Source organism: Pteropus medius, unplaced genomic scaffold (assembly GCF_902729225.1).
Source record: "Pteropus medius unplaced genomic scaffold, Ma_sr-lr_union100, whole genome shotgun sequence".
NCBI lineage: Eukaryota > Metazoa > Chordata > Mammalia > Chiroptera > Pteropodidae > Pteropus > Pteropus medius.
Window position 1 is genome coordinate 15,450,624 of NW_024349802.1, and position 26,915 is coordinate 15,477,538.

The 26,915-nt window shown below is 41.7% G+C and overlaps 1 protein-coding gene across 4 annotated transcripts in view; it reads right to left on the minus strand.

Moving 5' to 3' along the window:
• PPP2R2B (protein phosphatase 2 regulatory subunit Bbeta) overlaps window positions 1–26,915 on the minus strand; it is a 239,885-nt gene that overhangs the window by 76,450 nt on the left and 136,520 nt on the right. For all 4 annotated transcript variants that reach the window (XM_039836462.1, XM_039836460.1, XM_039836461.1 and 1 more), the window contains 3 exons: window positions 21,263–21,360; window positions 18,222–18,387; window positions 12,381–12,493 (listed from right to left, as the gene is read on the minus strand). In XM_039836462.1, the coding sequence (XP_039692396.1) occupies window positions 12,381–12,493; window positions 18,222–18,387; window positions 21,263–21,360 (377 nt within the window). The remainder of the gene's footprint in view (window positions 1–12,380; window positions 12,494–18,221; window positions 18,388–21,262; window positions 21,361–26,915) is intronic.

A 26,915-nucleotide genomic window follows, 5' to 3' on the forward strand; every position in this document is an offset into this window, starting at 1 on the left:
GCAGTACTGACAGGTGCACTCTATCTTGGCTTCCTCCAGCCCCGGGACTAATCGGAAGCTTATCTTTTCCTTTGTGTAATAGGGAGCTGTCAGGTTCTATGACCCTCCAAACAATTCAATCACTCATGGGAGGATTCACCTTGGAGGGAGGACGACTTGATATTGAAGAAGCTCTGTGGAGGCCATGCCCTGACATGTATGAAAACAGTGGCAGTCAAGGGGCTGGAGGGCAACCTGGCCACACTGAAAAATGCCATTTGCTTCCTAAATTTAAACTCTTCGTATCCACCAGGAACATTGTAGGTTGGACCAGCAGCTTTTCTGTCTTGGTGTATATCCTGTCTGGGGTACAGAACATTCGAGCAAAGAGGAGGCCGTTTCAAAAAAAAAAAATGACCAGTGCAAAGAAGAAAGGGCTTGTATTGCTCTGGAGAGAAAGAGCAGATTCCCTAGGCTGGCCTATGATACCCAACGTGGTCTGGGTATAACTTGCCTGCCATTGTCACCCGCATCTTGCTGGTCCCACATATCTCCTTGTGCCCAGCGTTCCAGCCACTCTGGCCTTTGATCCATCCCTTGTTCTCCTGTGTGACTCCCCGCCTCATGGCCTTGGTCCACGGCAATTCTTCTGCCTGAAATGCTCCTCTTGCTTTTCTCCTTACCTGCCTCCCGCTTCAGCTCAATTATTGGCTCAGAAAATTCTCTGCTTTCCCTGAGTGTATCAGAGTCCCTCATCACCTGTTCTCCTCTGCCTCACCCACCTTCCTCTGCAGCCTCCATCCCGGTGCCAAGTTTTATAGTAGGGGCCTTTGATTCATGCCCTTTCTGACCAAAAGAGCCTGTAAGCTCCATGAGGGCAGGAATCATGCCATTTGTGTTCACCGCTATAACTCCAGGGCCTTTCACAGTGCCCGGCTTACAGTGAGTACTCAACAAACACTTGTAGAATTAGTGAAAAAATAGAAATGAGACCTAGGTGGTGCCTATGTTCTTAATTGATTTGACCATCAAGTGGGGGCAAAGGCACATTTAATCAGAGGCCCAGCATGGCAGTCATCTGTAAGTTCATCTACACAGAGGACTTTGCTTTGGAAAGGAATGACGTGGCCTTGGTCTCTCACTTCTACCTCGACATCTAAGCTTACAAGTCCTGAACTCCTGCTCTCTTGCCTGCATTGATAATTTTATGTTTCTCCCACAGAATGCTTTTCTCAGATGCTCTTTGACTTTGTAGAGCAAATTATTTGAAAATAAATACTTAAATAAAGCTTTCAGAAGTTTCTAAACATCTGCATGTTTGGTATTAAAATAGCAGGATAATTGGATAAAGTTTTCACTTTATGTTTGGATGTTTTGGCATTAAAAAGACAATGTCCTTATGCCATTCAAAGTTGCAGAACTCTGAATTGCTGAAAATAATTAGACGACTTGGGATCATGAAACAGAGAAGAGAACATTGAGAAAGTGCTCAGGCAGTGTTTAAACACACAGCAGAATTGACTGTAAGGTAAGGCGTGGGAATGGGAAGTCGGGTGCTGTTACTATTTGCAAATAAAAGCTCATAACTGGCTAGTTTCTCACTGGATTGTAAGCCCAGTGAGGGCAGGGACCACACGTCTATTCATGACTGTATATGCGCAAACTTCTTTTTATACAAATGCAGATTAGATAATGATAGGTTATACAGAAGGAAACATTTGTAAACAGTGATGGTTTTCTGATTGGCTAATGGGAAGTTTCTGCTTCAAGAAGTCTCTGACAGTAGGATCAAGCCTCCACTGGCTCAGACAGTTGAATACCATCACTGTTGAGAAGCCAGATAATATGGTGGTTAAGAGAGTGGGGGTGGTCCGCAGTCAGACGGCCAGGCATGGACCCTCGTTCTACCACTTATTAGTGAGCAACCATGCATAAATTGCTTCCTCCATACGGAGTGGTTGCCTCATCTGTGAAATGGTGGTAACAGTTCTAAACTCATGGGGTTATGGTGAGAATTCAATGAGGAAGTCCACAAAGTGCCTGGAACAGTGTCAGGCACTGGGAAGTTCTCAGTTAATGTTAATGAATCGAATGTCAAGAGAGAGGCTCTATGATGTATCTTTCACCATCACGTGATCCTGTGACCGGAAGGCAGTCAGAGCTGAGTGAAAATATTACCCCTATTTTCCAACCCAGTTCTTTTAGCCAGCATTTCCCTAAGTGACTTCTATGACTATACTACTGAAAGTAATAGATGTATGAACTATTTGTTAATAATGGTCCATGACAAGATAAGGAGCTCAAGCCAGATTCAATGCATTGCATCATTCACTGAGAAAGTAAAGCTAGGGAAAATAAAAGCGTCAGCTGAACTCTACAGTGGCTTAGTGATGTGGACGGTTGATATTCTGGTATAAACTCCTTATCTTGTAGAACGGCCTGAGCCAAGGACCACATTTTAAGTAGAATGTTATAAAGAATGGTAATCCTATGAGAAAAGGGTTTTTCATGGTCAAACAAGTTCAGTGGAAAATATTGCATGCTGTATGTCTTTCTTGGAGTTTGATAGCATATATTCGTAAATTAAAGGTCCCAAGAAACCTCGAATAAATTTGTTTAAATGTACATAAGCTAGGGTTTCCTATACTTTCTTAAGCAAGACACATTTGTGAACGTGTGTGTGTCTGTTTTTGCCACCACCTTTAATATTTTTCTACTAAAGAACACAAGCCCAGCTGACCATCTGATCACGATGACAATTTACAAGATTATGCCTCACTCTCGTCCACTCAAAAAAATACAAATCTGAAACCTCTTAGTTAGAAAATTCCTTCCTTTCAGGCTCAATCATTCTAAGGAATGATTGTAAAATGTTTTCCTTCAACTAGATTCTTATTTTTATTTTTATGCATTAAAAAAAAGGGAAAAAGAAAAGAGTATTTCCCCATACACTAACTTCTAGGGAAATATCTAAAAATCTTTTTCTCTGATGACTATTTAAAATGTTTATATCGATGTATCATCAAAGACTGGTTTACAACATACTAGGATCAAAGTGATTGTGTCTTCTACTGAACTTGATTCTGAATCCATTTACGTTAATTATTTCCTACCAAAATCTCATGTATAATGAGCAGGGGCCCTAGGATTCCTTTGTGACTTCAAATTAGTTATTTATATAACCTGGTAGGAAAAGGGACCTAGGCGCATATGTTTGATCTCCGGTGAAGTAAATCTAATTGAAAAAGAAATACAAATCAGTTCTAGGCTTTGTTAACATTCTAAGGTTTCTTGAGGGATGTGCTGCTTTGGAACCGCATGCCTCGTGCATGCGTGCACACACATATAAGCTCACGTGCAGTTTCTAAGGCTGGAACTCAAATCTCTCAAACAATGAGCTCACATTTCACAGCCAATGACTGGTTTGGAGACAACGTCTTTCCCATTACACTCATAATTCAGGTAATTTCATCTGAAAGATTCAGAAAATGGAGGTAGTTTTCTCCATCGAATCATCCAATTATGTCTGGATTTTCCGCTTACTTTAAAAATATTCAGAGAGTCTTTGAAAGAAAAAGACAGGGACAATCATACTAACATCTCCTCTTTTGAGGAAAACCCATCTGGGTCAGTGTGAATTAGGTTTAACATAGTGACAAGATCCTCTCTTGCAAAGCCTGAAAAAGGTCAGCAGCCAGCCCTGGTTTGGTCAACCCTCCCGCATCTCTGAATTCAGACCATTTAATGACTATGGTTAGAAAAAGAGAATGGTTCCTGGTTTAGGATTCCATTTTACCTTGCGACTAGGGAATTTGTAACAGAGGCCATGGAAACATCGAGATTTTCTTCTCTAATATTATTCTTTTCTTTTTCTGGTAACTCGTGGAATTCTCAGCTTCCCACTGTCATCGAATACTCATATGAGGAGTCATTTACTCGTTCCTATCACATTCAAGAAGACATGAATGCCTTGCAAAGGGGTTGGAACAAAGGGAGAAAGGGAGAAAGGGACCAAGAGAACTTGATCTTAAACCAGGTGTAGGATTCTGCTTACAATTACATCTGTGTTGGATCTAATTACTACATGGTAAATTCAGCATAACAAAAGGTTGCTTTGAGATGAAAGAACATATTTTACTGTCAGTGAATACACTCTGAATACCAAGACAGCTATGGAGAACCAGTACAAACACACATTCAAAATAAAGCATAATAGATTGCTGGTCCTCAAACATAATAGTGCTTTGAATCTTTTCAGTCTATTCATCAGACTTTCCTAAAATTCCTAGCTTCCAGGAGAAAGACAAGACAGAAAGGAAGAGGAGAAAGGTAATAACACATATTGAGCATCTACTGATCACAAGACATCATGCTGGATACTGTCAGCATGTTACTCTATTTTGTTAGCCAGGCCTTTGTGGGAAGAATGTATGATGATTTTCATTTTACAGATGATGGATAAGACGTACTCAGAGGTCTGGCCCCTTCGTGAAGACTGTAGCCTAGTGTTATGATCACAGGCTCTGGAGTCAAGACCAAATCTGGTTAAAAATGTAACTCTGCCTCTTAGTAGCTGTAGCCTTTGGGTGAGTCACTTTAGCTTTCTGAACCAAATGTTTTCATTTGTAAAGTGGGCATAAAAACAGTACCTACCTTACAGGGCTACTGCCAGGCTGTAATGAGATGGTGCTTGTAATGTGCCTAATAGAAAGCCTGGCACACAGTACGCATTTAGTTAATCTCTACAGTATTATTGCTGTCAGAGCACATTGTCTATCAGGTGGGCTGCCCCCTCCTCACTCCCAATTTGACGAGCAGTAAGGGAAAAAGTTTGAGTTACAAAGGGCAGAACCACTCACACACAACCTAAACTGATTGGCTCGCAGAAAGAAGCTCACTCTAAATTGACTTGGTCAACAAGTGTAAAGGTAACTGCGTTTCGATATTATTATTGCTTCCCGGCTGTTCTCTGTGGAATTGCGAAGGAGGAGGAGGGATGAGGACAAAGGAAGAACTTACAAAAGCGAATCAGAGAACCCTCACTTTGTAGTGGAACTTGAGTTCACTTTGCAATGGCCCCAAACCCAGTTGGAGTTCAGAACTTCCTGGGAGATAGCTGAGAACTATGGTAGGTCCCCTGGCTGTGCTCCTAGAGATTCTGAGTCAGGGAGTCTGCCAGGGATGGTTTAAGACGTTTCTGGAGTCTGAGCATCATCTAGGTTTGCTACGCCATGACCTAGTTCCTCGTACGCTTTCTGTTCCACCTTCCTCGAACACAAAATGGAAAACCCACCCGGGCCCAAGGACCATCTCTGTCATAGGTTGTGCTCTAGTCCTTGCTTTTTCATATTTTGGTTTACAAGGAATAGTCAGATGACTATACCAGACATTCCGTTTTTAATACAAGAGGTGGGATAGTAGTATGGATTTTAGTATCATAAAGAAATGAGTTCAAGTCCAAGCACTACTACTTACTAGCCGCCTGACCTCAGGCAGATTGCTTAACCTCTCTGGCTTTAGGTCTACTCTTCTAAATGGAGCTTTATTTCAGTCCCTACATTATAGGTTTGTCTTGAAGATTAAATTAGCCAAGACATGCCAAGTGTCCCTGGAACACAGCAAATGCTCAATAAATGTTTGCTGCTCTTACCACTATTCCAATGGAATGACTTCCTTTGCCTGACACTGAATACGACTAACACTATCTCACTGAACATTAGTCAAAGAACAGGACGGGGACATCCACAACCCTCATCCCCAAGAAGCGAAGCATGTCACAACACTGAGGCTTGTCGGTGAGGGGAGTGCCTGCGATTCCTGTGGAGTGCTTTCTGATTCCATAACTGAAACCCCATGACACAGACAGATACAATCAGATAATGATGGCAATCAATAACGATAACAGAAATTATTATTTATTTTCATAAACACAGAGTACGCGCGTCCCGCTGAGTTACACGCATCACATGCCAGCATTCCCTTTTGGGGCAGTCAATCAATGGGAGATCTCACTATCCACCCGCAGAGGCAGGAGCGGGAGGGAGGGAGCGAAGGTTGAGAAATTACCCACACCAGAGTGACACATTCACAGAGTTAATCTAATCCAGGGGGCCATCCGGGTGCTATTGCAAGCCTGTGAATATGGAACAGGCTTGATTGATTTTTCACTGCAGTAGCTAAACACTTCATTGTTATTTGCGACAAATATGAGGAAAGATGAAACTGTAAAAGAATTGGATATTTAGCCCCCAGAGCAGCAATAAATCACAAAATGCATTCTAGAAAAATTAAAAATGGTAGGGGTGAGCTGTATCTGTGTCCTAAGAGGCCTTGGTTATGAAAGCATAAACCCCAAATTAAAACCTAGGGCAGTCATGGCCGGTCCCGATTCCACCAGTAATTTGCACTGAAACTGGCCTTGGGTGACCCGTTGTCATGCAGTGAGCTTCACCACACAGCCTTGGGTGACCCGTTGTCCTGTGAGCTTCACCACACAGCCACCACAGAGGCAGCAAGAAAGCATAAACCACATCTGGACAGAAAACATTTGATTCTCAGTTCTGCCTCTCAGAGCCTCAGTTTCCCCTTTTTTAAATGAGGACAAACACATCCATCCCACCAGAAAGAGAGAGACGGCAATTCACATCCTATTTGCCTTCCCGAATCCTCCAGAGCATCAAATGAGACCTGCAGCATGAAAGAGCATCCATCCGAGGTGCTTCTCACAAACTTCCACCCGACCTGCATTTCTTCCTCTGAACCCCATGGCAACCTTCTTTGCTTCTCTCAGGACACATTCCCTATTCAGTGCTTCTCAAAGCGTGGCCCAGGGACCACCTGCATCAGAATCACCTGGAAGTTTTCCAGGAGGGGTCTTGTCAAAGACATCACTGGGTTCAATGCCGACCTTCTAAACTGCAGTCCCAAGTGATGTGGCCAATAGCTGTGTTCTAAAAAGCATCCCACATGATTACGAGGACACTGTAGTTCGAGAGTCACTGCTTAAATTAATTCCATGTTGCGGTCCTTGAGGACAGGGAGTGTGTTTTTTACTTATCTTTGTTAGACCTACATTGTAGAGCTTATCACCGTACCTGGCACATAGAAGGCACTCAATAAATAGGACAAGAGATACATCAAAAATTTCTACATGTCAGATGCTATCATCTTCATTGTTGTCTAGATCAGGGACCACACATCTATCAGTCTTGTGTAATGGTGATGGGTAGGAGCTCAGATAGACCTGGGCTCTGTCCTTGGCTTTGCCACTCATCATCTGTGGGGCCTTAAGCCAGTGCTGACCAATCTGAGCCTCTGTTTACACATCTGTAAAACGGGCATGATGCTGACGTCACAAGATTGTGATGAAGAAAGAATTGTAAAATGTACAAAAACTGCTCAGCCTAGAACTTGTCACTAGGGAGAGCCAAATAAATGTAGTTGCTGTTATTAGTAAACTTAAACTCGTGGTCTGTTTAACCAGTTCTCTAGAAAAAGGATCAGGTAGTTAAACAAGTTGTTTCACGAAAAGTATCACTTTGGGAAAGCAGCTAGTCTGTTTAGTCAACCTGCCTAACCTCATGACAGGTTAGCAATAATCCTTAAAAAGTTTTTTTTTTTTGGAATTCGGAGCTGGTAAATGCTCACGCCGATTTACTATGGTGTCTTGGACTGTGGTTAGGGGGGTGTCTGAATGCCGCCAGTGGGATTTGCAAACATCAGGGTCATTCTAAGTGGGAAAATGTCGCTTCGGGAAAGTCACAAGAACATGTGTGTCCTGAGTTGAGAGGAAGACAGAAACAGTCACCAGCGGAAGGCACGTGTGTAAAAACATGATGAAATTTCATCTTTTCTCTAGAAAACAGTGTACCCATCATGTGCCTACCCTGTGGCAAAAAGGCCTTTTCAGCCCTCGCCCCTTGCATCCCACTTTCCTCGAACCAAGCTTATGCAGTAAGAAAGCTTTGCCAAAGACTTCTGAGAGACAAGTAATCAAAGTTCCCCGCTCTGCGATCATGGATTAATAGTTTCTTAGAAAGCCGAGGCTGTAGGGAGTCAAAATGAAAAGCATCAGATCTGGGGTCAGATGGATGGGGTTTGAATCCCTGCCCTGCCATTTTCTGGCCATGAGATCTTGGGCAAATACCTTGCCTGCCCTAAAACTCTTTTTTCCACTTCTGTGAGATCTATTCATCTGACAGATATTTATTAAATGCCTACTATGTGCCATGTGTTGTTCTTGGTGCTGGAGCTACGGGGAGAGAATACGGCATGGTTCCTGCTTTCGTGGAGCTTGCATTTCAGTGGAGGTTGAGGGGGCAGGCAGGGGACGAACGATGTATCAGGCAAAGATTAAAGCTGAGAAAAAAGTGGCACGGTAAGGATACCAAGAATGAACGGGAAGATGTTAGCATGCTATTTTCTCTAGGGTATTCTAGGAAAGCTTCTCTAAGAAGGTGGCATGTGAGCAGAGACGTAAGTGAAAAGAGGGAGTAAAGCTTAGGATGATCCAAAGAGAATAACAGAATCTACCTGGGAGAACTCCATTGCCTAGAAGCCTTTTCACCCTTGGAAAGTGGAAGGTTGGGAAAGAAGGGCATGGAGAACCTTGCTAAGTGGAGCTACATGAGACCTCTAGGTCTCTGTTTGTCCATGCTGAGGTCAGGATCTGGAAAGTCAATGTGTGTGAACACGTGGGTGAGGGGGAGGGAACGAGAAAAAGAGGGAGGAGACAGACGTTCTGACCTGGAAAAATAATGACGCTAATGAAGAAAACCATTCCAAATGCCCAAATATATGTGTCCAAGTTTCAGAGCCATAGCTCTTGATTTTTAGTCCCAGCTCTAGAATAACCAGATGACAGACACTGGGCAAGTCGCGTTCTCTCTCTGAGCCTGCATCACGCCTAAGGGCTCAGGTCTCAGAGTAAAGTAGATCGAGGTTTGGTTCTTAGCCTGCATGATCTTGGGCGTGTTACTTAACCTCTCTGAGCCTCATCTGTTCAATGGGCATTTTCAGCAGTGAACTATACATCCTAAGGTAGCTAATGCAGATAGAGTATGCAGCAAGGTGTATGGAATATAGTAAATATTCAATAAATACTAATACTGGCATTTTTACCCGCCAGATACCTGTCTTGCCCCCCTCACTGGCTGTTCTAAAGATGAATCAAGGGATGAGGTAAGAAAACACTTTGAGATATAAACGGCACTTTACAGCTATGAGGTGCTATTGTTAAATTATCATCATGATTATTGCTTTAAATATTACGATACTGAGCAGGAAATATTGTTTTCATAGAAGTGCCTCTCATAGTCTCTCTGGGTAATGAGTGATTGGATTTGAAAGGCTATTGTCCATGAAAAAAAGGAAAAAAAATAGCCACATTCTTGCTTTGAAAAGCTGAGCCTCCTAGCACTGAAACAGAACTGGTTCATTACTCAGTGAGGATTAATTAGCTGTCCGGTATTATTAAACGTTCTAACTCTCAAGATCCACGTAGAACTGGAAACTCTGAAAGGGAGTGAGAGGTAATCATAGCACAGGGAAGAAAAAAAAAAAGCCACAATTGCTGGCAATGCAAATTTCAAGAGCAGAGCATGTTAGTAAATTATAGTCTGATTAATATCACGTCAGCTCACTCTCTGTTTGGAGTCATTGTTCTGAATCTATGGTCTTCAGGTTGCCTGGTTTTTTCTTCCGCTACCACTGGAATCAAAAAGGAAAGGAGGCTGGCCTTTTTGGTGCTCACGTGGAAAGAAAGCTGGAGGGTGGATGTTTACACTGAAATGCAGGATATTTGAAAGCCTAGATGGTAGAGGAGGGGAAATCACATATGAGTATTTATAACATTATAGCAAATGTGACTCCCAAGTTGGTACGGATAACTGTTGAATGACTGGAGAGTACCAGAGGCTCATAAAAAGTGATAGCTCGAGGAGGATTAGAGATGATAGAAACCACTGGCCACAGATGCCCTTGTCTCAACCATCGAGTCTCGTATTAAACATGCAGATTCCACTGGACCACCCAGCTCGCTGAAGAGAGTCGACAGGATGGGTCCTGGGAATCTGCATTTGTAACTAGCATCAGGGTCGTAGTAGCACTGGCTTTGTCGAGTCCTCTACAGACACTAAGCTTGGCGAGAGGAAGTGTGATTCTCTGGCCTGGGGTCATCCAGTTGGTTAATAAAAAACCAAGAGCCAGAACAGGGATTTTCTAACTCAGCCCATCTTGGAGCCTCCTTTCCTGACTGATAACGTACAAGCCAACTTCCAAGCATTACTGTCTTACCTTGGGGACAATCTCCACTCGACTAGAAACACACATATAGGCTTTCCTTCCTCTTCATCATGGGGATGGTGTCTCCAAGGGCTAACCACAGATACATGAAAGAAGACAGGAATGCATAGTGGGGCCTACAGATGGCATCTGAGAAACACCATCTGCACAGCAAAGAAGGGCAGGGTAACATCTGGGCAGAAGTCCGTGTTGCAAACTTCCCAGTGGCACCTAATCCAACTGTTTCCCACAGGACTGCAAAGTCCTAAGGGCTGGAACACTGTCTTATTATTTTTTTGTATTGCCAGCGTAGTATTTGCCGCTTAGTAGACATTGGTAGAGTTTGTAGAGTGAATACACAGTATAAAAAGGACATGAGAAGAAAAATGAACGTGAATTTTCTCATATACATAGACCTACTAAGAGTAGGGGGTAATAATAGCGACGGCGACGATGACGATGATGACAATGATGGTGACAGTAATACTAAAACAGCAGCAGGGAACCGACATTATTGAATGCTTTCTGTGACACCCCACACAGGTTAAGCTCTTGCTCACACACAGGATAGCACTGAGCCCTCAGGACAGTCCCAGGAAGTATGACTATCATCATCTCTGTTGTGCAGATGCCACACTGGAGGCGCGAGGTGTTTATATAACATGTCCACAGTCACCAAAAAGAAAGCAACAAAGCCAGAATCCAAACCCAGGAGAGACTAATGTTCCTGCTCCTCCCTGCTCTGCCCTCTGGTCTCTGAGCATTTGAGTATCGACCCAGTAAGATGAGGCGGACCTGTATGGCTGTTCTCCAGGCTGAAGGCACAGGCTGACGAGAGGAAACAGAGCAGCCCATGCTTGTTGGCTCAGAAGAGCTCAAGGGAAGACCAGGTACCCGTTAGCACCGGGTAAACACGTGACAGCCTAGCACCGTGGCCAGCAAAGTCTGTGCTCGAAAAGCATCTACTCAATAAAGAGATGAACAAATGAACGAAAAGAATTAATGACGAGCGAGCTAATCAGGCACACGATGATCGTTCGGTTCCCATATCTGCTTCTGAACCGAAAGTGACAACCTCTTCTCCCTATATGTACTTTACAGACTCCCTTCACATGTGGTCTCCAGTGAAGCAGCTGTGTCTGAAAGCACATATTTTATATGGCTTAAAAAGCCCCTTGGGACTAAGGCTGGTCCCATGTGTCTGCTTTACTGCCTGCACTGAACACATCCAAAACTACGCTCATCACCCAGTCTTGAACCACTTTAACCTATATCTAGAGAGCCTTCTGTTAAAAGCCCAGTTTTAGAAATCCATTTTTAACACCGCTTCCCTATGAGACCTTTCCTGGTTTCCCAGAACCAATGTAATTTCTCCCTCCTTTGATCAAACTGCAACTCTCTCTGAAGCTCACTGCATTTATCTTCCTCTATTTAGTGTCATAATCATTTGTACATTAGTCCTACAAATTCTCTTTCCCTACCAGATTGTGCATTTCTGGAGGGCAGGAAGGAAGCTACTCAGACTAATAGTACATATCTTTTATTGAGTCCCAGCCACAGAGTAAGGACTTTCCACCCTCACTGCATTTTATCTTCATAAATCCACGGGCAGTAAGTATTAGGTTCACTGTTTAGCAGATGGAGAAACTAAAATAACTTGCATGACTAAAGCTCAAAAAGGTTAAATGACAGTGTGAGTGTCTAGTAAGTGGCTGAATTTGAACCCAGGCCTATTAGATACAGAAGTTCATATTCTGAATCGCAAGCCTCCGACTTTCCATCTGGGTAGTCCTATGCCCTGGACCTTGAGTACAGAGGATGCTCAAGACAATTCAGATAAAATGAACAGGTAGAGGCTAAGCATATAGTAACGCGAGGCAGTGGCCATGTGGGTAAGTCTTTGGGGTTGAAAGGAAATGCATGGATTTGCAGTTACTGGAACTTGGTGCCTATCCTGCTCCTCCTCCTGCCACTAGAGACTCAGGTAAGCTGAGTCTCTCTGGGTCTTCCTCCCTCACACATTGCAGTTGCATCTCACGGGAGCAGCCAGCATGTGGCCAAACTGAGGAGCCCTTCCCCTGACCCTGGTGGCCAAGAGAGCAGAAAGATGCTGGACTCACCCGCAAGGTTGTGATGGTGGCAGGATCTCGAAGCCGGCCCTCCTCATCTTTCAGATTGTAGCCTTCTGGCCTTTTATCACGCTCGCTGACTTTCCACAGCTTCACAGTTTTATCTGTGGAGGGCAACCAGAGGAAACATTACAATATGGGAAAGCTTGTAAAGGAGTTTTGTTTTTATTTTTTTCCGGTGAGGGGGGAGTAGGGAAAGTAAAGGTGATGATGGAAGGAATGGTTACAGGAGCTGGCCCGTGTCCGGGGTTTGGGTGCATAAATCTCATGTCATGTGAAGGCAGAGCTCACATTTCAAAACAAACTCATATACCGTGTGGAGACAAAGTCTCCTTGACAACGGGCTGTTAAATCTATAGCTTATACATTTATTTTGTTCATTTCATAAAAATATTTATTGAACACCGAATAGCAAGAGTAGCCACACATGTAGAATTAACTATGTTAGCACTTTGCATGGAGAATTTAATATTCACAATTGCCCTGTGATATAGGCACTATTATCTCCATTTTAGTGTCTCATCTCACTGTCCTTCCCACAGCCTGAAAGGCCCTGCATGACCTGAACCCCCAACTTTCTTGCCCTTTCTGATCTCGCTGTCCATCCTACTTCCTGCCACTCCCTGTGACCCTGCCACATGACTTCCTTACAGCTCCTTGTACACATTAGTCCCACTCCTGCTCCAGGGCTCGTGCACTAGCTGTGCCTTCTGCCAGGAAAGCCCTTTACCATATTTTCCGCATGATTTTCTCCTTCATTTTGCTTTCCCTCTTTATGTCCCGACCTCCATGGGACCTTTCCTAACCAATCTACACAGAAAGGTTTTCCTCATCATTCTCTATCCCCCTCTTCCTCCTTTATTTTTCCTCCTTTATTTTCACTACCGGACAACTTATTTATTATGTTTTCCTCACTAGAAAGTAAAATCAATATAGTGGCAGGGATTCTGTCTGTCTTGTTCAATACTATACCTCTGGCACTGACAACAGTGCGTGGGATATAGTTGATGTTCAATGAATACGAGTTGGATGAATGAATGAATTTCATCTACACAGTGCATATTGCTAGCAGCACTCAGGGAAATACAATGGTAAAGAGATTCATCGAAATGCTCCTTCCCCCTTGAAGTCTTCTTGGAGTCCCCAGCTGGAAACTACCTTTCTCACCTTCATACTGTTCCCTCACTTGGCACCACTTGCTGACACTTGTCATTCTCTATAGAATAAAACGGGTGAGAACTCTAATGCCTACAGGGGTCAGGCAGGCCAGGGGACTGAGTGACAGGGGCTGGGGGCTGGGGGCTCTGGGGAGCTGGAGAGGGCATGTCCCACTTGCAGGCATTCAATTCCATTTTATAAAGAAACATGTCCGGGCCAAACAGATCATGTCTGTGGGCCGCAGGCCTTTGGCGGCCTTCAGCAGCCTTCTTTATCAGATCCTGCATTCATTATTTGTGCTTGTTCTAACTTCTCTTCTAGAAAGCAGGGTCTCGGGTGCCTTCTTGGTATCTTCCTCTCTGCCTGCACAAAGGCAGCTTGGAACCAGACAACCTTGGGCCCCATCCCATCAAGTCCAGCCGGCCACGTGGCACAGGACTATGATTCCCATGCGGTAAGCGCCAAACTAGTATTTCTTGAGTGACAAACTAATGGGAGTACAAGATTTAGCAGGGAAAAAACTATAAAACGTCCAGTTAAATTTGGATTTCAGATAAACAAGTAATTTTTTAGTATAAATATGTCCCAAATATTCCATCTTTACAAATAAAGATACTTAACTTTGCTATGCCTCAGTTTCTTTATTTGTAAATTAAGGAAATCTATGCCTTCCTCATGGGGCTCTTATGAGGATTAGATGAAACACTGTGTGCAGAGTGTTTCATACAGTGTTGGGCTTCTAATAACGGCAACTGTTGTTAGGATGATCAAATTGGGCAACTATTCTGCAGTAATAACGTGTTCCTCTGACAGCATTAGCTTTACCCACGATGACGTCAGCACATCCTACTTCCTCCCTGTAAGACTATGGGCAGAGAGAAGCCGCCCCTCAACCCTGCCTTTACTAGGATTCCCTTTCTCCTTTGCCCCCCTCGTCTCACTCCTCCATCTCTCCTCACCAAATGCCTTGTCCTCAGAGGTTTGAAAAGCACCACATTGTGCAGTGGGCCTTTAGGAACCGTTTGGATAATTTTACAGGTAAGCGCCCCCGTTTCCTAATATCTGGGCATCACTTGGGTTGGTCATGTCTGCTGGCACGCCTGGCAAGGCTGCTAGATGTAAGAGTTGTGCACACACCTGGCTTGTACTAGGGCAGAAGGCTTTCCTAGATGCTGGGTTGACTTTATAATTTTCTATCGATAGAATATTCTGCTGGCTCTCCCCTTTCTGGATTTTTTGCTACATACTGAACTGTTTTTCAGGATGACAAAGTGAAACATGGGCCATAGTTATACAGTCACTTGATTAGTTACTGATCAGCTGTGACTTAGAAGACTCCGAATCAGTGAATTTTCATACCTAATATTTTCTATTGCTTAGCTTGGGAATGTTACCTGTCCCATTTTCAGGGTAATTCTTTTCTCATATATTTTTATGAATGATGAATTGGTATGTAGAAAAATAAAGAAGTCATAGGAAGAGTATAGAGAATAAAAATCACCTACGATCCCTCCAGTCGAGGACAATCATTAACAATTTGCATTGATCCTTGTAGTATTTTTTCTATGCACTTTTTTGGAAAAACCTATGATACAGGTAAAAACCTATAATAATATTGCATACACGGATTTTGCATTTTCTCATTTTATTTCCTTCTTTCTATTATACAAGTAGTACATATAATTGTAGAAAATGTAAATGAGCATAAAAGCAAAAAAAAAAAACAAAAAACTCCCACAATTTCACCAGAGATGACTATTAGAAAAATTTTATATATATCTTTTCATTATATTTGCATATGCTATTATATAATTGTTTTTAATAGACATAACATGCTATATACATAGCTTATTAATATATTTTTCTCCTAATCTTATCTATCTATTCCAACATCTATTCCTGTAAATATGTATAGTGAAAATTTAATAATTAAAGGTTTAATGATAGGAGACCTATTGGTATAGAAAAATCATACAAAGGAATGCTATGCAGTCATTGAAAACATTATGGTATTTTAGAAGAATAGTTACTGATTAAGAAGATAGTCCTATTATTGTTAATTATTAAATAAAAAATCTGGCTGCAAAATAATTGATAGAATATATCACATTTTGTTAAGAAAAAAACAGATTTATCCATACCTCTTTGCGTTTTCCTTTAAAAAACATTAACAGCGGTTCCTTTTGGATGGGAATACTTTCATTATTTTCATTTTCTTTCTCTACTTTCTAAATTTTTTACAATGAACACATAACTACTCTTGTGGCATGAATACCGAATCAAATATACCTTCCTTTCTCATCACGGGTATTAGAAAGCTAGGTAAAGCAATGTGTTTTCACCTGGCAAATAATCTCAAGATTGAGATTCGTGATTGAATGTTGGTTTTATTTTTCACCTAAAATTGTAAAGTTGGAAATATATTCTGGCAGAAAGTGAAAACTGTACCCAACTATAATGAGATAAGCACAATCTAAAATAAACCAAAAAACAAAAAAAACCCCAATAATTGACAGTGAGTTCAATCCAACTCCCCATGGTTGGGTTGCCTGGGGTCATTCTTGACTTTATTATCACACAGTTTTTTTTTTTGTTTTTTTTTTCCCGACTCTATCTTGGAGCTTTGTGGATTAAAAAAAGTCTGAGGAACATGTGGCTGTTAGTATGAGTAATGGCTCTTTCTATCTTCCGGCTGGCTCTCTGAGTAGTTTATCATTACTTATGGCAGCTTTTAAACACAATCTTATCATCTATCTTCATTTTCTCTTTTGTACAGTAATTCCAACTGTCTTCCATTAATTTTTGCATATTAACCTATTTGGCTTAAGGGGAATTCTCAACCTCAATATTAGTATAAAGAAGAAAATCACATAAGAACTTGGGAATTTTTCTTATAAGAATCATTTTGAGATGCTGTTGGCATATGAAATAGCATCCCAAATGGAAAGATAATATCTTTGGTAATCAAAAAACTATTTAAAAACTCGATTAACAGAACATTATTCTATATAATTAATCTTCATTGCATTTCACTGATTTCTTTCCCCTCCCCCACCACAAGAAGAGCTAATACGTCTTTGAATTTTATTATAAATAATCAATAAGCTAAATTTCATAATATAAAGTAGCTAGCTATAGCAGATAATCAGGCACTTTTTCTCTGCCTGAAAGTAATTAAGTCAAAATTATCAGAAGTTTCTTTTATTCTGAGTAGTGTTGAATCTGCAGAACCTTTGAGTAAAACTTACACAGTAAAACTAAAAGGGAAGAAATGGAAACAAATTCATATGGTTTGGCTTTCAAGAAAACAGGATTGAAAAAAGTAAACAGAACAATAAATACGGTTATGAGAAAGCATTAAATTACTTGGAATCTGGAAAAACAGATGAGTGGAAATCTGGTCATGTTGAGATAAGCCATGTTTGAATAACTCTAAACTGGCTGTTTCAGAATTGTCATTTTTTTAGATTTGTACACCGACTCTATATTTGAAGGATTTTTGGTTCATATGCATTAAAAACTTGTCCTTTTTTTTTTTCCATAAGATTAAAATAAAACTCATCATCAAAACCTAGAAAATGAAAACTATAAAAGTAACAATTTATAGGTCAACCAAAAATTTATCATGATGAACTTTTCAGAGTGCTTCCTTTTAGACTTTAAAAATATTAATATATGATATATGTTTGATCATATTACATACGTAGTTTGCATATTTTTAATTGACATATGAGCATTACCCTTTCTTTATAAATGCTGAGGGTAGGCAAATAGCAAATCTCTTGCTTTTTGATTCACATTTAAATGTATACTCCTCATAGACACACACGGGATGAAATGAATCATTCTCCAGCTTATTCGCTTGGGAGAGAGTATTCAATTTTTATACACTAATTCTCTTAATTGTTATGCTACTCTATTAGCACTTTTTAGTATATGATTTTATTCTGAATTGTTTCTCACATAGATGGCTTCTTTCAGCAAATGTCCTAAAAATGTTTAGGGTAGGTAATTCCACTATATAAAGACTTACCAAATTAATATGGAAATTGGCTCTCTATTCAACCCAACATCCTCTCTCTCTGACCTATCTATATCAACTCTCCCTGAACCAACAAATGATGTTAGAAATGCAGAGAGGGAGAAAGAGAAAGAAACCACGTCCTGATCAGTTCTGGGGTTGGGGTCCTTTCTCTTCCTGACCTGTGCTCCTAGCCGAGAACGTAATTGTGTCAGAGACACAGGCATCTGCTTAACCCCTCCCACCCCCCAATACATTCAGGGATTAATAACTTCTAGTCAGTATGCCAACCTCACAGGACAGCACGTTGAGTTTGCTGAAATGTGTTCCCAGAATAACATTCAGTGAATCTTAAGACAGGAAGTCACATTCCAACAACACCTGGAAACGATCTGCGTTAGTTGAAAACTGCAGATAACGTGTCTCACATAATTCGGTCATACATTTATTATTTTTTAAAAGAATAACAACTATTTTCTGAATGCTTATGCTTTGCCAGGCAGGCACTCTACTAGGCATCTTGCAAATATTATTTCTAAATTTTTCAACAACCCGCAAGGCGAAAGGAAAATTGAGTCTAAGGGAGACTGAAATATATGATTTGAATGACTATATCCATGAAAATATCAAACAGGAGATGTCACTCCACCTACCATTAGTAGACAGAAGAAAGTAGGCTGCATTCTGCTGAGGGAGCCATCTTATTTTATTGATTTTTTCTTCTATTTCTAAACTCTTCAGGTAATCGAACTCAGGTTCATGGCTCTGGAATGTGCTGTAAACATTGTATTCACCCCTACGATGAACCTGATTTTTACTCTGTAGGAAGGAGAGGGGGGAAAAACAAAACAAAACCAGAGATCAAATCACATAAGCCACCTACAAATTCATCAGTTCTTTTTTTGAGCAGAATCATTAGGAGTGGGGTGGGTAGGTCATGTCAGCATGGGATGAGGGCAGGACTACGACAGCCACAAGGTCTATCTTAGCTCAGTGGCCTCCAAAATATCTAATCATGTGCCCAAGTTGGTAAATATCAGCACCTCCAATGTACATGTTTATTTATAAATTACATACATAAACTTTTGCACTAATATATTGTATTTATCACAACATATATATAATATATTTATAAGTAGAAGTTAAAATATGGTTTTAAAATCAATACAATTTTAAAAATTTGTATAAATATAAGTTCTAATATTTACTTTCTGCCTCCTAATGGATGTCTTAGATGCCCTTTGGAGTAAGCCATCCCACGCTGATGTCCATATACACTTATATCAATCCCTTCAAAGAGCACAAAGCTATAGCATCTATACTTTTCACTGGCCTTTTAAAATCTCACTAGATTCTCAGAATCTCTGAGAAGTAGGCAGAGCACAAAAAAGGACAAAAGAGGCTCAGAGATATTAAAAAGACTTCTCCAAGGTCACACAGCTTCTGAGTAGCAGATGTGGGCATCAGATCTTTCCTCCACCCCACTCCACCCTTTTTTTTCCTAACATGAGTAATAAAACAGACAGGAGCACAGATGATATCTGTATCATTGGGAGATGATGAGACTTTACCTCTGGCTTTCCCCTAGCTCCGATTATGCAAAACGCAAACAGCAGGAACTAAATAAATGATGAGAGCATGAAACATAAGGGAAAGAAAGGTGGAGAGAAGTAAAAAGGGGGCGTGAAACAGAGAGAGAAGGGAAAAGAGAGGAGGTTTTATTTCAGGCACTTTAGGACCTGGTTCCCAAGAGCTTCAAGGGTCAGGCTTTGGAAAACAGTATTCAAAAATCCAAATCCAAGTCTGAAACATTAGTCATAAAAGTCTGACTCTTAATAAAAAGCTCAGTTAAAAAGTATGTTTCTGGGTGGATATCGAACATCCAAACCCAAATCTCAGCTTCCAGATAGGTTGTAACACCATGGTCTTAAATGTGTTTGTGAGGGCACTGAGGTTCGTTTCTCTGAGCAAATTCTCCAGGAGTGTGGTTCTTGAGAAGTCACCCACAGGAGTCAAAAACAGGCCTGACCTAGATGCCATCACATGGCTTTGTTTCTCAGGCTCAGTGTTCATTTCAATCCCAAGCCTTGTCACAAAGCTAAGCACTTACCTGCATGTTATCATCTTGGACATTTATTTTTTTATCGACCCAAACCACCTTTCTTTGGAAAATGTGCCCTCCCTTCATTCTACTAATGAATCGGGCTTCCCAAATATTTCAGTAAATTAAAATAGGTGAAACCTACAAATGGTGAACAGAAAACGTGGAGTGGAATCTTACTGGCAACATGCTGCCTTGGGTAATTTATGCTAAATAGCTCCTCGGGTTTCTTTTTATCATCACTATGAACCTAGGTGGATTTTTTTTAAGTTGAAGAAGGTTTGAAAATCAGTTTTAAGAGGACTTTCAGTGCTGACATACTTGCTACTAGCCTACTTACTGCAGAGAGAGCCAGTCCACCTTAACAATAAATTTATGAGTGTTGATTTCCTACCATCCAAATCAGACTGTCAAGTGTGTGTAGTATGTGCCAGACCAATTAGCACTAGGCAGCTCTGGAAAAGCAGGAAAAATTCCAGGTCACGAAGAGCTATTAGTTCCTACTTGCCAACCACATTTTCATGTTTCCAGGGCCAATGGAATAGGCTGGGTGCCTGATTTAATGCTGAACACTTGAATTTATACAGAACCCCGAGGGATTATGATGCCCTTCTAGAAATTAATTGCAAATAATGTGCAATTACCAAATATATCACCTCTAAATGAGGCTTTCCTTTTTCCAGAGGAGGTGTAACACAAATGGCTTTGAGGCACAAAGCAGGCTTGAAATTGCCAGGGAAGTCTCTTGTGAGACCTTCTTCCTGCACTGAGCCTCCCCCTGCACCATGCTGGGTGGATCTCAGAGGCAGGCAGTGGCAGATGGGAGAGTTACTAGGACACAGAATGGCCTGCTGGAAACACCAGGACCATGCCAGGGGAGGCCAAAGAAATCAAATTGGGCCATAATTCCATTCTGACAAAACAGAAGCAGACACCGAAAAAAACTCAAAATGAGAAAAAATTTCCGGTGGAACCCAAGTCTCAGGAAGAGATAGGCTTTTTGAGGTTCTCTGGAAGTTAGAACTGCTCAGAATGCACACAGCACTCAGCTCTAGGGGGCTCCGTGTCATCTACAGTAAAGTGCGTGCCCTGTGCATTGCTCAGATGGCATTTTGTGGGGTCGCACTCCCTTTGGTAGAGTGAGCTGTCACTTTCTTCTCTACAAACCCAAGTGGTCCTTTTCACATCTGTTGGCAAAGAACTATTTTTTTTTTCTTCTTCTATATACTCAGTAGGGGCACCTGAAATGAGAGGAGACTTAATTTTAACAGCTCAAGGAGAAATCTCACTCCAAAAGGAGGAGTGATGCTCCAAACAGTACTCGTGGCATTTTGCAGGTCAGGTGAGATGTGAGGTCGTTTGGAATGTGCGACACCCAGGTTTAAAAAGATAAGGCCATGCCCAGGACAGCCTCGATTTTCAGGTGCTTTTATGAGCCTGAACGTGGAACTGTTGATGTTAATGATTTTTTGGCAGTTTTTAGTTTGCCAGCAAAGCAGCAAGGTTAAGGGAAACACATGGGGATTAAGAAACAGTAGGAGGCCTCCTTTAAAAAAAGAAGAAAATGGGCATTTTGCATTCACTGCCACTTACCTCCTGCTCTCGTTGAAATATTACAACCCGACCCCCCTTGTCCCCTGTCGCTAGTAATTCTCCTGTGTGGTTGAATTCTACCGTAGAGATAATGTCAGCTGAAAAGAAGAAGACAAAGGCAATTTAAGTAACTGCACACTTACTTCTAAGCGATAGATAATAGACATACTTTTCTGTGCATTTAAGGGCTTCGGGCTTGTCTCTGCAGTGGAATTCACAAGGATTTTATATTTTGTATTTTAAGTGTCACTAGAAGTGGCACTTGGGAAAGTAAATTTCCTAGATACCCACACTACCGCTTTGGTCTCTTGGAACATCTGGAGAGAACAAAAGGAAGAAGCCCATTCAGACCCTTTTGTTTTGGGCAAGGGAAAATGAATTTCTTCACGGCTCAGGGAAATCTCGATTTTCTTTGATAATTTCTGCCAACCACAAATCCTGTACCCACTTGTGGCGTTTCCTTTCTTCTATACCAACACACTTCCCAAACAGGTTTCTGTGGTGGCTATGCAAATGAGGGCTGGGGACTGTGATGAAGCCAGGCTGGATGCCTAAAGCCCAGACATGGAAAGAAAGAGTTGGAGCATAAAGAAGTCATTGGGAAACTCTGCAAGTCATAAATTCAAGGAAGGACCCCACAAACGCTCCAGCTTAAGCCATGCTCCTTCTTTTCTGGTGAGTCCGACACACCTTTCTGGACGAGCACGACCTAATTCTAACCCCAGGAGACGGGTGCTGAGAAAACAGGGTCATGAGGCCAGAGCAGAGAGGGCAATCTGTACCCTGTATTTCCAAACAGAGAAAATACACAGGCACCAGGAACTCAGATCACAGATAATTGCTGAAGGAATGCCAGCCTGCCAAGTCTTTCTTCAACGCTGGTTACCCCCAGAGGAACAAAGACAGGTAAATTACCTGTGATTGGATTTATTAGGGCTATTTTTAGAAAAATGTCAGAGGTTAATCCCTCTGCAATTATTCCCCTGCAGGGCTCCAACAATTGCTACCAAGAGTGCAAATAAGTGTAAAAAAAAAAAAAAAGGGCAGGAGAATTGTGACTACAGCCTTTGATAGAGGAACATTCTGAAGATTGTGTCCATGTGAGGAACACAGAGGGGAAACAGTGAGCTGGAAAACTAAAGCAATTACCTCTGAATGGTTCAAATCTCAAATCTTTAATATAATCACCATTTCAAGATTTTCTTTGTATGCCTGATTTATTCCGGTAAGCAGTGTAAAATTCTCCACTTGGCATGTAACTGTCCTTTGCCAAGATGAAAACGCTTCTAATGGTCATTCTTTGTGGAGACGGAAAAAAGAATAAGGCACAAGCCATCATTACTTGCAAGGTGGGCACATTTAAAAGAATGATTTACGATTCCTTGTTTGGGCCTCTTAGATGACTGACCCTGGGGGTAGCAAATTCAAAGCCCTACAAGAGCCACTAGGTAACACAGAGTGGAGGAAACTTGGCGAAAGCTTGTGTCCCCTCATAGGGAACAAGTGGCTACTCAGCTTAAGCCAACTGTGGCCACGAACTATTGCATGCATTACCAGGTATTCCGGTCTTTTAAAAAGAAGTTGGAAATCCAGATTTTTATGCAAAACCTCCTCAGTTTTTTATATTGGCAACGACTTTTTTCAATGCCATGATGTTAAAAATGTATAATCTTGTCTAGGGGCTGAATGTGGTTTGTACGTCACCAGTTTAGGACTTCTGGTCTATGGAAGGGTCTTCCTTCAGAAAAGGCCTCCCTATTCCTTCTTGATTGATGATCTCAACTGGAAACGCAGTCCATTCCCTCAGCAAGAACCTCTGAATGAATGCTACCTTAAGGAAACACGAAATAAGCTGCACGCTTGTTTAGTTCCCGGTGTAAGGTAAGAAAGCCCATTTCTATGACAAGTGCCCACTGAGGAGCAAGAAAGCCCAGCAGAGCTGGGAAGCCGGCTGTCTCAAGTGAATTATTTGACCACTTTTGTTTGTTACGGTTGGTGCATCTTGGCAAAGTGCTCTCATGAACAGAGGAGAGAAGAAGGCTGTTTAATGTTTGCAGTTGCCTCAGAACACCCTGGTAGAAAAACAAGTGAGTGCTAGGATACACTTCTCATTTAGTTACCGCTTCTTGGGTCGAATCTAAGGCAGGCAGAGCTGTTTCTTTTCACGTTCAGGCTTCTGTCAGGTACTAAGGAGCGAGTCAAAGCTCTCAAACTGCTTAAGACACGAACACCTCCCAGAGAGAAAGGGGAGTGGGGAAGCAGTGAGAGGGTGGGGAGACCAGGCCTGGGGTGAACGGTGCCCGCTCATGCCTGCAGGGCTAAGATTCTGCTGAAGTGTAGCTTCCACTCTTCCTCTCAGCAGTGGTGTCCACACAGACCCCGGGATTCTAGGTGGTTCTCCAGGGCCGGTGCACTGAGAACTAAAAAGCGGCCCTTTTCTTTTGGTGAAGTTGGTTCTCAGAAGGAAGAGTGAAGTAGCTTTTTCCAAGGCCAGCCAAGGGGGACTGGCATGGCAGGATTCTGAAATTCCTTAGTCCTCTTGCCAAGTCCTTACCTTTATTTTAACCCTGCCAGCCAGCTGGTCTGTATTTGACATTGTTTAAATCAGCCTCTTGGCTCGGTTTCCAAGAAAACATCACTCATGGCGGGTGGGGGGGCGGGGGGCTAGGCAGGGGGAATACCTCCCTTTCTCGGGGATGCCATATACATGGTCTTTTTGCTTAGACTCTCTGTGAAAATGTCTTCATTTAAGCATCTCATCACTTTTAAGATCCGCACAGGTCTAAACAGGGTAAGATTTTTTAAAAATCAATAATTCTCAGGCACGGATATGTTCATTCATTTAAACTATCTGTCACAATACACGATGTATAAAGCATTCTCCCAGACCCCACAGAAGACACAGAGTTAAAAGCATGGTCCCTACCCTCAAAATCATTTCAACTAAAATGTGCGCCATCTCCTCACCCCATTTCTGTCACCATCTTTGAAAAGAACTCATCTGTTCTCCTCCACTCAAGCTTCCACATATGAGTTCTGCCCGATATATTTGTTTTTACTCACTATTCCCTTAGCCTTTATAAAGAAATATGTTTTCTTTTGTATTTGCTAAAGTATGCTGTCAATATTATTTGAGAATTGTTAGGAACGGTCCCTGGGCCCCAACTACCATGGTACCCACAGTCCTACCATTAGAGTGACTCCTTCAGATTGAAGTACCGATCCAACACCCCTCTTAAATGCAATCGATGCTTTGAAGTTAGAGTACATTTTAAACTGTATGTAACCAGAGATGTGCACATTGAGTGTTGATCACATATAAGATCAAAAAAATGTATCCACGGAAGGAGAAAGATAAAAGGAACAAGGCCTAGTAGAGAGCACAAGTCTAGGCAAGTGGGATCTGTGACCCAACCAAGTCCTAACATGAAGGCGCCAGGTATGGGGATTTGGAATAGCCAAGCAGAGGAGAAAGGAACACTGGGATTACACACACAATATCAATACACACACACACACACACACGTTGCAGCCACAAGATGCACGCTTTTATAAGATTCAAGCTCAAGTCTAAGCCACACGATCCAAGCCATTATTATTAGAACTCTGCATTATGGGACATCAGGCATGGTCCTAGTTAATAAAAAAAGTCCCTTTTGTTTTCCAAGTGTTATCAATATTTGTGCTATGTCTTTCTCAAGAACCTTGTAAGGGAAAGGGGGACTGGCATGGCAGGATTCTGAAATTCCTTAGTCCTCTTGCCAAGTCCTTACCTTTATTTTAACCCTGCCAGCCAGCTGGTCTGTATTTGACATTGTTTATATCTAGCTATCGTCTATGCCATTGCAGCTTGAGTTAATACCTGTTTTGAACTTTCATGTTTCCCGACTCATTTATCACTGCTAAGCCAGTAGGTGTAACCAGAATACTTTACTGCTCCATCCATCTCTGCATATCTTCATCTGTGACTGTTTAATAATTGATGCAAAACTCGCGAATCATCCCACATTCCAATTTAAAGGTACTGAAACTTCTGATACACATACTCTTGTGTTTGTGTCATACTTTTTGGGAGAGCAGTTTCAATTGGAAAATTTGAGCTGCTCAAAACAACTTTTATGCGTATAGAAATTGCATATGGCAATAACAATAAACTAGCAAACTGGAGACGATAACTTCATCTAAAATCTTGGTCAACAGAAATCAATTTATCAAGTTCAACATGACTTTTGCCTTTAAATGACCAGTATATATGACACCATTTTATTAAATGCCCAGATGAGTCATGCCATTGAGCAAAAAGCTGTAAGCTTAAGTAGTTTTCCTCTGTTCTATACAGATATGGATCAAGTACACGTTTTTGACTAAAAACAAAAAAACAGAAGCCAAAAGCTGTTATAGAGGTCAAATGCAGTTAACGTGATTTGAAAAAGAAGTATGTCTGCCCTGTTCTACATTTTTTGTGTTGATGTAATTTCTACAAGATGGTGGCCTGGTAACCCCATTTCTAGTTCAGCAGGCACTGCTAAGACCAAGTATTTCTTTTTAAAAACAAATCTGAGCATCCCACGAAGGTTCCATACTAGTAATTTCATATAGAAAGTCTCCATTTATCTGAATAATAGAAATTGACTTGGCAATTATATTAGCATGATGATGAGGCTGAAGAAAACAGGGACTCCCCTGGTCCATGCCCTTGTCTCCCACAGCACTGTGCTAGGCTGGAGTCTGCAATGCCAAAGCACTAGGCTGAGGCAGGCATCTGGATTATCAGGCGATGTACAATTCAAATAGCAGAGTGAGTGTTTTGACAAAGTGATGACTCAGTTGAAACTTAGAGAGGACCTAAACCCAAATCCTCTGATGGGGCAAGATCTTACTGACCAGGTCACTAGCACTGGACTCTCAGCATCAATCATAGGGACTGAAATGAGAGGGTAAAGCAATTTAGCCTTCAGAGCCTGTTACATGTCTTATCTTTCATCTAAGAACCATTTGGTAGATAATACTATAAAGTCATTTACCCTGTATTGGCTGACTATTTCAAGCCACTCAATACTTGGCTTTCTTCTCGATGGTCAGGTTGACTCTCCACACAGTTTTGTTTCTTCAGCTGAGACGAGGATACCCAGCAAGGATAGAAAACAGGTTCAAAGCGGATGCCAATGGTGAAATGGTAGTAGTTGCCAGAAATTTTTGGAGAGGGTTTTGGGAGGTCGCTTCCAGCTTGCGGTGTAGTGATGAATTGGCAATGGGTCCTGCAGTCGGCGGAGGCAGTATGGACCTCCTTGGTCTTCTCTGCTACATAGGGGTTTCTAGCTAGGCTGGCACTGACTTTGCAGATTAAACAAATGGGGTTTTTAGGCTTCCTAGTGGGAATTAAAATTACTCCTTCCAACTACATAAATCTGTGGATTCCTTTTGGGTTCTGGTTCACAGTCCAAAGTCAATAATAGTCCACAGTTCATTTTCTCAGATCAGGTTTTCGCTAAGTTTGGATAACTGAAATAGTGTGTTGGAGCATATTTTCCACCAAAATGGGAGGGAGTGGGGGGGTGGGGGGAAGCGGGCGAGAATGAAGTCTGGTGAAGGCCAAAGAAGATAAACCTAAATACTGCTACTTTGATTGTGTCAAAATGGCCTTGTTGATGTT